The sequence below is a fragment of the Cetorhinus maximus genome, chromosome 2 (genome assembly GCF_964194155.1).
Source record: "Cetorhinus maximus chromosome 2, sCetMax3.hap1.1, whole genome shotgun sequence".
NCBI classification, from domain to species: Eukaryota; Metazoa; Chordata; class Chondrichthyes; order Lamniformes; family Cetorhinidae; genus Cetorhinus; species Cetorhinus maximus.
Window position 1 is genome coordinate 111,830,335 of NC_135880.1, and position 16,088 is coordinate 111,846,422.

The 16,088-nt window shown below is 40.9% G+C and overlaps 1 protein-coding gene across 3 annotated transcripts in view; it reads right to left on the reverse strand.

The window, feature by feature from the left end:
• LOC144696783 (dual specificity protein phosphatase CDC14A-like) overlaps nucleotides 1-2,735 on the reverse strand; it is a 187,523-nt gene extending 184,788 nt beyond the window's left edge. Inside the window, exon 1 of one of the 3 annotated variants that reach the window (XR_013580243.1) lies at nucleotides 2,366-2,735. Coding sequence is in view for 2 of the 3 variants with exons in the window: in XM_078568539.1 (XP_078424665.1) it covers nucleotides 2,366-2,495 (130 nt within the window). In the remaining variant the exon portion in view is untranslated. The remainder of the gene's footprint in view (nucleotides 1-2,365) is intronic. The other 2 variants (XM_078568539.1, XM_078568516.1) reach the window with 2 other exon arrangements.
• Between the last annotated feature and the right edge of the window lie 13,353 nt (nucleotides 2,736-16,088).

The window sequence follows — 16,088 nt, forward strand, 5'->3', positions numbered from 1 at the left end:
TAAACACAGCCAGGTTTATGCCACCTGCCCTCGTAATTTAACCTTTTAAGCCCTGGAATCATTGTGGTGAATCTGTACTGTACCCCCAACAAGGCCAATATATCCTTCCAAGAGCATTGCCCATAACTGACACAATATGCCAGATAGGATCTAAACATGGCTCTGTACAACTGAAGCATCACATCACTTTTATATTTCAATCCCCTCGAGATAAAAGCTAACATTCCATTAGTTTTTTTGATTACTTTTTATATCTGTGCATTAGCTTTGGTGATTTGCATATATGGGTACTGAAATGCATCTGCTCCTCCACAGATCCTAGCCTCTCACCATTAAGAAAATATTCCTTCTAGATTGGTATATGTAAATGTAACTAATATGTCTTGAGTTTCAGAATTCAAATTACTGATGTTTAGAAATAGTGGTTCCAACACTGGGCCACCCCACTCAGTCTTTCCCCCAAATTTGCTATAAATCAATGATGTCAGAATCAGGAATGGCAGCAGTATAAACAGTGTGTATATTATGGACATACATAGTATCCTTAATCTGACCGTTTTCTTCAAATCGATAACCTTGTTAACAAATTATGTTACATGAAGTATTCACGCATTTCTTTCATATGTGCCATTTACTGTAGAAAACAGGATTCACTTTAACACATTCTAAAGATCCTGGCTGCCATTATAAATTGCACTATTTCTAGGAACTGACTTGTCCAAAACCCACGGTTTTCACAAGTTTCAGAACGTTAGATGCAGCTTGAATTTTCTGTAATAATATTCGGTAATATTTGGTGAAATAAGTTTACATGTGCAATTGTGTAACTAATATAGGTAGCCCCTTGCCATACACAATTATCAAAACTTAATTTTCCTTCCAAATTCTTTACAGTTACATACAGTCACAGTACCAATGAGTGCACATACAGCCATCAGGCAATTGATATGAGTGATGGAAGGGTTTTGGCCAGTCAAGCTATTGGTTATTGGTTTTCATTGTCTTGGTGGCAAAATCTTTCAGCACTATAAAGAGTGCCAGGTTATTTGGGCAAAAGACCACAACATGCAGCACTGCCTTAAAAAAATTCAGCTACAAATCACGATTCAAACTAGCAGATAATTTCCTAAATTATTGTGAATCACTTGCATTATGTAGGGTCATTTCTATAAATACCTAGACTAAAAAACAAAATGAAACCATATAATGCAAAATATGCATTAGATATTTCATACAGGTTTTCAGATATTTATTAATCTAGGGGTTCTGATGACTAATAAAACAATCAACTTTGTAACATTGTCTGGATTACTAAATTACAGTTATTTCTATTTGTAGTCCTGATCATTACGGAACAGCTCAGTGTTTGTTTCAAGGTGAAACAGCCATTTATTTGTACTTCTTTTAATTTAGTATAGTGTATTCGCTGCTCAGGATGTGATCTGGTCTACATTGTGGAGACCAAACACAGGGTGTCTGTTTTGTGGAATATCTCGTTCAATCCGCAAATTTGACCTCAAACTTCTGGTGTTTGCTGAGAATGTTTTACTCACTCACTCAACGGGCACCACTGTTTCGATCAAATTATCCTCAGGGGCATTAAAAATAACCTTTGTTCGCAAACTTTAAAAATATTCTTTCATCTTACATTTGAAATCATGATAAAATTGTTGTCATCAAATAGTACTGCAAAAAACTTTGGGGCAATGCTTACATCCACATGACGACTAATAGTATTCACACACAGCAGGATGCATGTATGTTCTGAAAATGCACAGTAATGAGAATGGCGCACAGCTTTTCTTAGATTTTCCCTTCACCGAAACAGAAATCACTGATGACAATCCCTTTTTAGCCCCAATTTTAATACCCATGGCCAAACGTTTACAACTCTTCCGGACGGAAGACTCATTAGTTAGATTTCTTTTTGGGGGAAAAAAAGATAATCGCGTCCTTGGCAACGTAAATAAAACAAATGATTATTGTAACACACACGTAATTTTCAACTGCCTTGTAATCCATCTCGCTGGTTTCGTGCTGGGTTCTGGTAAAATGCCATGGTTGGCAGCTGTGAACCATTGTCCAGTGACATTCAGTGGGAAGTGTATGTTTTAAAATACATACATTTATGATTCGTTTGATTTCTGCTTTGCAAATAAATCTTCCCATAAATGAGCGACCGTTTCTTGATATTTAAATAATAATTGGAGGAGCAACAGAAAATAAAAATGGTTGAAGCAGCTGCCTTTTCCAGAGAACTGTTTACATCGGCAGCAATCGGACTTTAGGAGTCCAGTATTTGAGACACACCAATAACAACAAATGATTTGTTCCACTTTGGTGCCATGACATTTGCTCTCCTCACCTTGCACCCTGATGTAAACATCGGTAGCAGCAGCTGCCGCCGCCGCCGCCGGCTGCTCCTCCTCCGGCTTCTTCCTCACCGAGCGCCGTTTCGACACACAGCCCCTGCGCTTCTCGTTCTTCCTCTTCATGACGGCCAGAGCCCGCCACGCGACCCGCTTCACATCAGCTTGGGCACGGGCACGGCGCTGAGCTTTGTAAATGGCGGATCCCCATCCACAGCCCGAGAGGGAGCCTCCCCTGGCCGTGTTTTCTGCAGCGAGCCCCGGGCTCAGCCCCCAGGCTGGTGCGCTCTCTGAGTGACGTGCCGCACGGGAGGCCGGCAGGAGGGACGGGCAAGAGAGATGGGTGAAAGTTGAGCCGCTTCCTTTTTCTTCATCTGCTCTTCCAACAAAACAAAAAGGAGCAAAGAAGAACCGCGCCGCATGATTTGCTCCATTAGAAAATAGTCGGCCTCGAAAATTACTATTAAAATAAAGGCTTGGCAACCTTTTATAGTTTTTTTAAAAAAATGTTTGAACAGTTTACCCCTTCCTCCTGAAATGTGAATGCGGACGCAATAAACTAGGGGTGAATGCTGAATGCGCCTACCTGTCAAGTTGATCATCTTAATTTGACCAGACAGTCAGGCTTGTGTGTAATTCTGATTGCCTGGAATGCCCCTTAGTTCGAAGTATTGCAATGTAGCGATGTTAGCTACTAAAGTTTTCGATGACAATTTATCAACAGAGAAAACATCAGAACTGGAGCCATAGGAAATTTTGGATATGGAAAATGTGGGTTAATTTTCTGACTTTGTCTTAACTGCTCGGGCTACAAACTTGGGAATTCCGTCATGTTCATGCACCACAAACCAATGAGAAAACCGTGGACAACAGTGCTAGAAGTTCCAAACTTTGCTGTTTTTAAAAATATATCTTTTTAATATCATTTTAAAATGCTGTTTTTTCATAATTCTTCTAGCTTTATTTTTTAAAATAATGCACACATTTACATAATTCTTAGGCTTGAAGGAATGGTCCATCAACTCAGGGCCAGTCTTCTCTGCTCCAAAGTTTCAGTGTTCCTGTGCATCTTCCCAGCTGGTGGGCAGAGGATGAGTATGGGAATTGTAGAAGAGGCTGTGCTTCCCTTCACCCCAATGAACAAGTTTCGATAATGTTTCGGCCTGACTAAAGTCCCTGACTTTAAAGCAGGGACGTTTCACGTGTAAGGCGACCGTGATAACCACTACACTGGGCTCCCAAACAGGGTAATGTTAGAAAATAGTCCCTATAGTGTCAAAAGCGTATTGCGACCAAGTTTCTGCCACACAGTAAAGGGATGTGGATTTACACCTAATTCCCAATTGTCTATTTCAGCTGTATGTAAAGGTCTGAGGGAAATTACTTGGCAGATAACAGGCCCAGCATTGCTAAGACCCAAGATCAGGAATTGTTCCTAACATGCTAAATTTTAAAAGTGCAACCATTTTGAAAATTATTACATTTCTAACTTCTCCAGTGAATTTGCAAGAATTAAAAAGATCAAAGAAAGAGGAGCAGTGACCCACAGGGACAAAGGACTATTTGCATGAGGCATGCTTCCCCATATCAGCATAAGGGCAATATAGGTTAAAGTCTGGGAATAATTCCAATGAATCTTTTGACAGCTCATCTTTGTGGAGACCACAAAGGTCTGGAAGGGGAAAATAATATAGAGGGGTACACAATCACCAAGCTAACAATGCCATAAAACAAATACCAATTATTATATCAGGGCTTACTTCATAATATTTGTCTTTTGAAATGTTTTTTGGGTGCTGCACTTTTGATCTACCACAGCTGTGTACTTCCTAATGTTCCAAAACGAGGTTCTCCAGCCCATGCTGGAAAACCCAGCTAACATAAAGATCTTCCTCTCTTATTCCACACATTGTTAGAAAAGCTTCTGTAATAAATCAAATGGATTCAATAGATTGGCTTTCACTAATCTGTGGCCCAGGAGTGAGTATCAGGAATTCAGACATGGAAATCAATGGACCTGACGAGATCGGTGCTTCATGCCAGAGCAAGAATATTCCAACAAATAAGTTAAACTTTTTAATGTATATTTTTAAATAGAAGATCACTTGCAGTGTGATAACTCTTGTTGGTAACACGTTCTTTCTGTTAGTTAAAAATACAGGAACTGTTGTAGTTTGGGGAGTTATATGTATGTGTGTTGAACAGGATCCTGCATTGTTTCAATTTTCTATCATTACTTCAAATGTCAATTGTCCGTGCCTCACTGATGAAGTTCACTGTTTTGACCTCCAGCCAGCTGTAGCAATAAGTTGATAGGTGCATGATCCAATATATTTGAATCAAGATGACTGAAGTGAAGTTCACCTCCTGTAGATATAAAAATAGATAATGGATATGTTTAGTAAGGCTTACAATCAAATGAAATACATTTCTAATTTTCAAATATGGTATATCAACTGAAATATTATGTAGAACTAAGCCATAAAGATCTGGAAAGTCCCATGTTGAACTTCTGGTCCATGCTGAGTTAGTTGATCTTAGCATGAGCAATAATGGGGGTAAACTAACTGGCTCTAGTGTCCCTGGGCTATGAAGAGGAAGAAAAATCAGTCAGGTTTTCTACTTTTGATTATTATCCAGCAACCTCCTGTTGGAAAGTACTTGTGTTTGAATGCTGGACTAGGACCATCCCTTTGGTGGTTCTCACAGTCAAAGAAGGCCCATCGTTTGGCTCACACATTAAGAATGTTTTTTTGGATGAGGTTCTTTGTGAGTTTTAGTATTTATGGAAGCACAGTTAAGCATGAGCCTTGTGGTACAGTAGTAGTGTCTCCACCTAAGGCTTTGGGTTCAAGTCCCACTTTGTAGTACTTTGCCAAGCATCATCATGGACTAATCCAATGGAAGTCCATCCCTCTTGTCGAAAGGTACCAGGAGGAATTAAGTATGAATTAATACCTGGAGAAAATAATTGTTTGGGGTGAAAGGGATAAACTCACAACATAGCTTCTTTGCAAAAATACTATATGCTATTTTAAAATGCAGTGTTCCTAAAGTCCAACATGGTAAAAATTAGAGTGCAGAATTTAATACAGTAGAAACTTTCATCTGTAATGATAACAAGTTGTTTAACAACTAAGTTGTTCCATGCAACAGATGTAGGTGTATTTTGAAGGGTTTTTTTTGTTAAACAGCAAAGATGTTTAAGGTTCTTCAAAATGTTTGTCAAAACTGTGACATCTGAAATTAACTGTTTTAAAAATCTAAAAAATAAACCTTCCTCAGAAATCAAGCTGAGCTCACCAGACCCTATGATCAAAGCTCCTCCTTGCTGATCTGGGTCACCCTGAAAATCAAATGCTGGGCTCTTCATTGTATACCACAAGCTCTTAAGGATTCCAACCAACATGTTTGATTTGACGTGGGGACTGCTTCCTGATAAAAGAAATTCAAGTGTCACTTGGAACAGAGGATGAGCATAACAGACTCACTTACTGCCTTTGTGAGTCTAAGTGCACAAATGATACCAGTAAGGTAGTTTATTATCCAGCTCACCATAAATAAAACATATGATAGAATATAACATTTCACTAAGGCTATTACATTTATATTAAAGGTTCCTTTAAAATTTCTATTGTTTTAAAACTCTTCATTATCATAGAATAGAATCATAGGGCGGAATTGTCCCAGATTTGTACTAAGTGTGGTAGCGGCAGGTAAAACGACATATTTACCCACTGGCCATGATGGCGGGTTTTCATGCCGTATCATCCAAAACTTATGCATTCCATGCAAGCTGTTTCCATGGCGGGTGTGCTCTCATTCACCCGCCACTTCATCATACCAGGCGCCATATTTTAAGTTCAGCCATGCTCAGTGCTTCCAGCCCAGGACTGCAGCAAAGAAGACATGGCCCCGAAAGTCAAGCAGGCTGCAGCCCTCGAGCGCCCTTTGGATGCCATGGAGGCCTGCTCTGATGTCCTCTACCACCGCTCTGGCTGCAGGAGGGGCAGCGACATTACCACTACAGCTTGGTACGCGATGGCAGTGGTGATCAGGGCCAATGCTGCACAGAAGAGGTTGGCCATCCAATGCAGATAAAGGATGAATGATTTCATCCGTGCAGCCAGGGTATGGCAACCATCTCAGTACTCCAAATCAATAGTACCATCCCTCCTTTTTTCCTTCTTTTCCTATCTTTCCTGAACGCCTTGTGTCCAGGAATACTTAATACCCAGTCCTTATCTTCTTTGAGCCAGGTCTTTGTTATTGCCATGACATCATATTACCTGCATCTGCAACTCACTAATCTTATTTACCAGACTCTGCACATTCATATTCATGCACTGTAACCTGATTTAGACTTTATTACTTTCCCTCTTACGCTGAACTCACCTAATACGTTAGTATTTCCTACTCTAGTACTATCTGTCTCTCCCAATTTTCTTTGCACCTTGTTACCCCTCTCTTATTTCCTGATTCCTACACCCCTGCCAAATTAGTTTAAACTCTCCTCAATAGCAACTAGCAAATCACCCCGCAAGGAAATTGGTCCCACCTCTGTGTAGGTGCAAACTGTCCGGCCTGTACAGGTCCCATCTTCCCCAGAACTGATCCCAATGTCCCAACCCCCTAAAGCCCTTCCTCCTGCCCTTTCTAGCCAGCCACACATTCATCTGCTCAGTCCTCCTTTTTCTATATTCACTTGCGCATGGTACCGGGATGATCTGGAGATGACCACTTTTGAGACCTGCTTGCTAACTTCCTATCTAGCTTCCTCAATTCTGACTGCAGGACCACGTCCCTCTTTCTATTTATATTGTTGAAACCGATGTGGACTATGACTGCTGGATGCTCACCCTTCCCCTCAGGGTGTTCGGCAGCTGTTCAGTGACATCCTTGACCCTGTTACCAGGCAGGTAACATTGCATTCTGGATTCACATCTGTTGCTGCAAAAATGCCTGTCTGTTCCCCTAACACTATTGCTGTTCCAGTCTTCTTCATGCCCCCCCACCCCCCTATAGAGCTGAGCCAGCCATGATGCCATGGAATTGGTTCTGGCTCCGCTCTCAAGATGAACCATCACATTCATCAGTATTCAGTACTATTCACAAAGCTCTCAACCTCATGGATGTGGTGCAGTGACACCAACTGCTGTTCAAGCTCCGAAACTCAGAGCTCGAGCTGCTGCAGTTGATGACACTTCCTGCACATATGGTTATCCAAGACAGAGGAAATATCTTGGTGTTCCAAATGGAACAGGATGTGCACTCCAAGGATTGGTGCTACCCTGCCACTCCTCTATTAGGTGATAAAACTTACTGTTTAAAAAATAAAGACTTACCAGCTACTCACTTCTCTTCCTCTGTTGTCACTGAAATGTAGAGAAATTAATTATAATGCTTTATTTAACCCTTATTATAAAAAAAATTCCCAGCTCCTTAGACTAACTTACTAACTTTGGGAGAAAGGGAAACAAAGCAACAGTGCTCACCAGTTACTCAACCCAAGGCCTTCCTATGATGAGAGTAATTTACTCTCTTTCTTCATCCTACCTGGCAATCCTACCTGCATCACCTTCCTCCTGGTCTGTTTCACAGTGATCCAAACCCGATGCACATGGTCTGTTTTACAGCAATCCTGACCCACTTCACACTCATCCTAGTCTGCTTCACAGTGACCCTGACCTGCTTCACACTGCTCCTGGTCTGCTTCACAGTGATCCTGACCTGCTTCACACTCCTCCTGGTTTGCTTCACAGTGACCTCGACCTGCTTCACACTCCTCCTGGTTTGCTTCATAACGACCTCGACTTACTTCACACTGCTCCCAGTCTGCTTCACAGTGATCCTGACCTGCTTCACACTCCTCCTGGTTTGCTTCACAGTGACCTCGACCTGCTTCACACTGCTCCCAGTCTGCTTCACAGTGATCACAACCTGCTGCTCATTAAGGCTGTTTATAAAACATTAATTTAACAGTTTTTTTTTATTTCCTTCCTAATTGGTTTACTGGGTAAATGTACCACCAGGAAGAATCTAGGTTCCTTTGCTGCTCTGTACTGTGTTAGCCTATCTCAACTGAAGCAGCAGTGAGAGGTCTATATTTGACCTCAGAGTCCTCATGTTAACAGAAAAAAGTTCAACTGGAATTCCCACTTCAGCAAATCCTACTACAAGTACAAACGTGTGGCTATCAGCTGAAGATAGGGTCAAGCACAACAATGATGTCTCAGTGTCAAATAGCATGTAAATGTTCACAGTCAAGGTTCACACATAAAAATTGGTTCAAGGCTGAAGAACTGGAGGGCAGCATCCATGGAACTGTGGCTCAAGTTGATGAGTTGATGTCTTAGAAAGGAGGAGGGGGTAAGAAAGAGTAGTGAACAAATAAATAAATAAACAAAAATGTAGGCATTTAATTTATCTGAAATATATTGTTAGTTCCTTTTTCATAACCTATATTAAATATTTTCATTTACCTCTTGTCTTCATGCTAAGCACATATTATTCTATTCCCTGCTATTTAAGATTTTTTTTCTCCTGGGTCTAATATTTACAGGACAAAGTTTGATCAAAAGAGCAAAATAAGGTGCTCAGGGGCTGTGCACATCAAATATCAATCCATGAACAGATGTGCTTTTTTCTAAACTTCATTAGACTTAAGGAAAGCTAGAGATCAGCATTATTGCGACATATTTTTTCAAATAAGAAGGGGAAGCTGCAATCCTGCCCTGTGTGGGCTACAACATCAATTAGGATCCAGATTTTAACTCTGGCAGGGCTTTGGGTGGGTGGGTAAATGAGATGACTTGGATACTTACATTGCTGCAGAAATCAGGAATAGTGATTCTAATTTCCAGGTAACATTAACATCCTACGTTCCACTAATTCCAGGTCTGCTTCACAGTGATGATTCTAATTGCACACTTGGACAGGTTCTGTCTGCCAGATAGGGTTAAAATTGTCCCCTTTATGTATAAACAGCATTCACAAGGACTAGTAAATATATTTTACTCGTTAGAGCTCAGCTTGCATTTGTCATTTAACAATAATTCCACCTTCTCCTTGCCAGCTAGTAATCATGACTATAAAATGCCGTCTATACTGCCAGAACATTAAAATATGGTAATCTGCTAAATATTGGTAGGACAGGAAAATTAGAAAAATGTAGCAATAAATTTATTCTCAATGGCAATAAAGAATTTACTTCCTTGGTTAAGCTTTCTTTTCTTACAATCATTCAAGCTTTGTTCCTTGTTCAGTGAAAATATCTGTATATCCAGAGAAACATAGAAACTAGGAGCAGCAATAGGCCATTTGGCCCTTCAAGCCTGCTCCGCCATTCAATACGATCATGGCTGATTCTCTATCTCAACGCCATATTCCCACTTTCTCTCCATACCTCTTGAACCCCCTAATATCCAAAAATTTATCAATTTCTTTCTTGAAGATACTCAGTGACCCGGCCTCCACAGCCTTCTGTGGTAGAGAATTCCACAGGTTGACCACCCTCTGACTGAAGAAAGTTTCCTCATCTCAGTCTTAAATGGCCTGCCCGGTATCCTGAGACTGTGGCCCCTGGTTCTAGACTCCCCAACCAAGGGAAACATCTTCCCTGCATCCAGCCTGTCCATCCCTGTTAGAATTTTATACATTTCAATCAGATCCCTCTCTTTCTTCTAAACTCTAGTAAATATAGGCCCAGTCAAACCAACCTCTCCTCATACGACAGTATCAGCCTGGTGAACCTTCACTGCACTCCCTCTTTGGCAAGTATATCCTTTCTTAGGCAGGGAGACCAAAACTGCACACAATACTCCAGGTGTGGTCTCACCAAGGCTGTATAACTGCAGTAAGACATCCCTACTTCTGAACTCAAATCCTCTTGCAATGAAGGCCAACATATCATTTGCCTTCTTAATTGCTTGCTGTACCTGCCTGTTTACTTTCATTGACTGGTGTACAAGGACACCCAGATCCCTTTGTACATCCACATTTCCCAATATATCACCATTTAAATAATACGCTGCCTTTCTGTTTTTCACACTGAAGAGTATGCCTTCACATTTATCCACATTATACTGCATCTGCCATCTGTTTGCTCACACACACAACTTGTCTAAAACGCCCCGAAGCCTCATTGCATCCTCCTCACAACTCACAACCCCGGCCAGTTTTGTGTCGTGAGCAAACTTGGAAATATTGCGTTTAGTTTCCTCATCCGAGTCATTTATATATATCGTGAATAGCTGGGGCCTAAGCACTGATCCCTGTGGTACACCACTAGTCACTGCCTGCCACCCGGAAAAAGACCCATTTATTCCCACCTCTCTGTTTCCGGTCTGTCATCCAGTTGCTCAGTTTTCGTCTTTGAAAGAAAACTTTATCCAATACCCTCAATTACTCAGTGTTTGTTGTGGTGTTCAGTCATACATTTATTGAAGTATAAGCTTAAATCCATGGAGTGTGCTGGATTAGTTGATGTGATCAAGGAGCCTTGGGGGGTGTTACTCAGTTTTCTTGGATAGGAATGGGATAAAAAATCAGCAAAGGTTCCCAATCCCCACTGTATTCACAAGAAGTGATGATGAGTGAGTGATGTGTGCTCTGCCCGAAGGCAGGCTCTTGGTTCATTGTCCCATGATGCTTCATCCTGAGCCATTTTCTTGGCAGTTGCTGTCAATGGTGGTTTACAATTGCCTTTCACTCTCAGGGGCAGGGCAAGGAGGCAGGTCCCAAGTCTACCTCAGCTGGAATGGGAATGTTGGCCTCACTCTGAATTCCATGCTAGCCATCTAAATTTACTGGCCCCCATTCACAGGAGGAAGCAAAAATCACAGGAAGGCCATTGTCTACATGGTTTAGTATTATGTTCTTGAGGCTATATAAACACATCATTAATAAACTCTGGGATCCAGTCCTTTCCCTGTACTCTCATCCATAGCAGATATGTGTCCCAAGCCAGGTAGGGAAGTAAATATTGAAAAAGTGGCTACATACATGCACTTTCATAAAGGTGCAATAAACATAGAACAGTACATTAAAACAATATACTACCTGCTTGGTGGAATGTTTCCCCTTGTTTCATTTTAAATTTTTAAATAAATTTGTCTGCTTGGATCAATGTATATTTCACAAGTATATCCAGTTAATGCGCAGAAACTCTAGGAATAAAATGATATTATTTATTAAAAATTAATACAAACAAAAAACCTTTCTTCAGGTTAACAGCCTGATCGTTGTGACCTTGACACAAGCTGTCACTTGTAGCTGAACTAGAATGTACATATTTACATAGTTCAGTTAGTGTTTTGTTCATATTGAGACCTGGTTCCAAACACTACTTCAAACATTCAAATGCATATATATGGATTTATTGCCATTGCTTCATTTATACTGGTAGGATTAACATGCATGGTCGGATTGGAGTTAACTGTGACTTGCTTTAGTTTTTAAAAACTGGGTATAAGAAATTAGGCTTAAAATTGCCTCGCAATGCAGACAAAAAGAAAATGTTCAGCAGCCATTCCCAATTACATAGCATTTAAAGGACAGAAACAGATCATTTGGCCAAATAGTCCATGGCTTTTTTGTGCTCCACACAAGCCTCCTCCTGCCTTACTTCATCTCACCCTATTACCATATCCTTCTATTCTTTTCTCTCTCATGCACTTATCCAGCTTTCTCTTGAATGCATCTATGCTATACTAACTTGCCCATCAAGCATTTAACAACCTCAACATTTCAAGTATTACCTCTATGATACTCTGGCTGTAGAAATGCTAGATGGTATTGCAGTATATACAGAAGGACAAGTCCTTCTCAAACACTTCCTTTTAATAATTGTGAACCAATTAACAAGATGTACTGAGGGAGGCAAGGGAAGAGATTGCTGGGGCCTTGACAGAAACATTTGTATCCTCACTGGCTACAGGTGAGGTCCCAGAGGACTGGAGAATGGCCAATGTCGTTCCATTGTTTAAGAAGGGTAGCAGGGATAATCCAGGAAATTACAGGCCAGTGAGCCTTACGTCAGTGGTAGGGAAATTATTGGAGAAGATTCTTCGTGACAGGGTTTACTACCATTTGGAAGCAAATGGGCATATTAGTGAGAGGCAGCATGGTTTTGTGAAGGGGAGGTCGTGTCTCACTAACTTGATCGAGTTTTTCGAGCAAGTGACAAAGATGATCGACGATGGAAGGGCAGTGGATGTTACCTACATGGATTTCAGTAAGGCCTTTGACAAGGCCCCTCATGGCAGACTGGTACAAAAGGTAAAGTCGCACGGGATCAGAGGTGAGCTGGCAAGATAGATACAGAATTGGCTTGGTCATAGAAGACAGAGGGTAGCAGTGGAAGGGTGCTTTTCTGAATGGAGAGCTGTGACTAGTGGTGTTCCGCAGGGATCAGTGCTGGGACCTTTGCTGTTTGTAGTATACGTAAATGATTTGGAGGAAAATGTAACTGGGCTAATTAGTAAGTTTGCAGATGACACTAAGGTTGGAGGAGTTGCAGATAGTGAAGAGGATTGTCAAAGGATACAACGAGATATAGATCAGTTGGAGACTTGGGCGGAGAAATGGCAGATGGAGTTTAATCCGGACAAATGCGAGGTAATGCATTTTGGAAGGTCTAATACAGGTAGGAATTATACAGTAAATGGCAGAACCCTTAAGTGTATCAACGGGCAGAGGGATCTGGGTGTACAGGTCCACAGGTCACTGAAAGTGGCAACGCAGGTGGATAAGGTAGTCAGGAAGGCATATGGCATGCTTGCCTTCATTGGCAAGGGTATTGAGTATAAAGCTGGGAAGTCATGCTGCAGCTGTATAGAACCTTCATTAGGCCACACTTGGAATATTGCATGCAATTCTGGTTGCCACATTACCAGAAGGATATGGAGGCATTGGAGAGGGTGCAGAGGAGGTTTACCAGGATGCTGCCTGGTCTGGGGGTTAGTAGCTATGAGGAGAGGTTGGAGAAACTCGGATTGTTCTCACTAGAGCAACGGAGATTGAGGGGCGACTTGATAGAAATTTACAAAATTATGAGTGGCATGGACAGAGTAGATAGTCAGAAGCTTTTTCCCAGGGTGGAAGAGTCAATTACTAGGGGACATAGATTTAAGATGAGAGGAGAAAACTTTAGAGGAGATGTGCGGGGCAAGTTTTTTACGCAGAGGGTAGTGAGTGTCTGGAATTCGCTGCCAGAGGAGGTGGTGGTGGTGCAGGTACGATAATGGTGTTTAAGAGGCAGTTTGACAAATACATGAATAGGATGGGAATAGAGGGATACGGACCCCGGAAGTGCAAAATGTTTTGGTTTGACGGGCAATATGATCGGCGCAGGCTTGGAGGGCCAAAGGGCCTGTTCCTGTGCTGCACTTTTCTTTGTTTTTTGTTCTATGTCTTAAACGTACCTTAATATGCTGATGGGTGGATTGTCCAATAACTATTAGCCTGACATCAACATCCTTCAAACAAAAAAGTAAGTAATTGGGTAATGTTCAACTGACACATCACAGGTGACATCTTGAAACTATAGTTTCATGCATCTGAGATACATCAATGGTACAAAGTGCAAAAACTAACAAGACTGGCTACCAACAGAGAGGCTATTAGAAATTGCAGTTATGATTAAGAAAATGTAAAACTGCTTTGATTTTTAGCATAACAGAGGCATCAAGAATTCTATTTACATGAAGCAAATCAAAAAAGCGTTAGAGCTAATTGGTATCTCTAAGCTTAAATATGGTAAATTTCTTCCCTTCGGATTTTTTTTCATGATTGTGACTCATGCTGGGATATGGTTTCAATTTTCTCCCCTCATCTAGTGACGATGTTTTGCTAGGGTTTGGTTCCATGGCTTCCATTCACCTCACCTCATCCAAATGTCTTCCATTCACGTATCAACTGTGGCAATTTAGGTCAGAAGGCTATTCAGTAACAGGTGGCATCACAAGTAAGCCCTTGATCTTCACGCACAGTCAGGCTGGGATTTTCCAGCCCCGCCTGCCACCAGGATCTTCCGGTCCCGCCAAAAAACAATTGACTTTTGGTGGACCCGACACAGCGGGACCAGAAAATCCTGTCCTCACTTTCAGCCTTTCAGACGTAAAGAGTAATCAGGAGCTGGAATCCTTGCTGATTTTCCCTTCTAAAACCCGGGGATATTGAGGCCAATTACATCACAACTACTGCCCCAGCTAAGCTAGGTTAACTGACTGGAGATTGATCCTAGGACATTCCTGATTATATGTGTCTTAACAACTGACTGGGTGATGCCGTGATTGTGTAATTATGATAATACAGATTTTAAGACAACTGTTTTAAAGGTACATTTCTGTTTTCAAACCTTTACATTGAGTTTAAAAGCTTTTCTCAGAATGGAAGTATGGACAGTCAACATGAAGCCTTCTAGTGTTTATTCACAATTTGTCAGACTCATATCTTTAGAGATGGCTATGAAGAGTCATTAAAATGCAAACAACCCTCTAGGCGTGTCCAACACATTCTAAAAGGTGTGAAAAACCCTTTTATTTCCGAGGGAACAGGGGATGGGCAAGGACTTCAAAGGACCAACATAATTAACTTTTTTGCCTGGTAGAACAATGCTTCAGTGAAATTAACATAGCAGCCATTTTGTTTTGGTTGTGATAACGACAGGCTGAGAACAGCCATTTTGTGTGCAGAACCCTGGGAAGAACTCTGAGAAACAACTTCAGAGAAGGTTCTTGGCCAAGGGAGGACAAAGGAGGTGTCAAGAAATCAACTGCTGCTCTGCCAAAAGAGTCCAGGAAACCTGCAAGTGCCGTAACCGCAGAATTAATGAGGAATAGGAAATCTTCTCTCTCTCCCAAAGCCTGCTGACCAGCTGAGTCTAACTGAGAAGGCAAACCTCTGAAAAGTCAACTGCAGAAGCCATCGCAGCTGCTAAGCTGAACCTCAAGTTTCAACCCCTTCACTATCACAAAAAAGGAATTCATGCATCAGGCCCACAATAATATCTCACAGAGACTGATTTGAAATCTCATTTTTGAGCTTTTTTAAAATCATTATCTACTTTTAATTGTTGTATCTGTTTTTAGTTAATGACTTTATTACTTTAACATAAGTAACTTTCAGCAGCAGTTTTTGAAATAAACTAAGCTTTATCTTCTTTAAGGCTTAAGCTTGTCGGCTGTTTTTTATAAAATTTGAATCACTTTTAAACTAAAAGGGGGCTACGTATACACACACAAATTCTTGCTCACGGACCACGTTAAGGAAACTCCTTTTATTTGGTCATGACCATATGCTTAATTAGCCATCAATGGAGGTTTACTTTTAAAGTGATTAATTGACCCAAAATGGGTAAAATTCAAAACTCCTTCATCAGCCTGAAAATGTTCAGTTGACATAATTGATTTTATTAATGTAGTTTGGCTCTCATCCAAAAATCTACATGTTCAATGATTATGAAACATTGCATTTTACTTCCTGCCTCAACACCATCCAAATATTTTAGACTGAAAATTTGTCACTTACTGGTCAACATAAAAATCTTCCTCGCTTGCCCATTTCCAACACAGAAAAGATAAATGTAACAATAAATCATCCTGAACCATGTGCTAATGGCTAAATATAGTGATTGATTATCTAAGGTTTATAGGTGAACTATTCTATCGTCCTCTAACTGTTTATGTCTAGAAGTACTTGTTCTCTAGGGAAAATGAA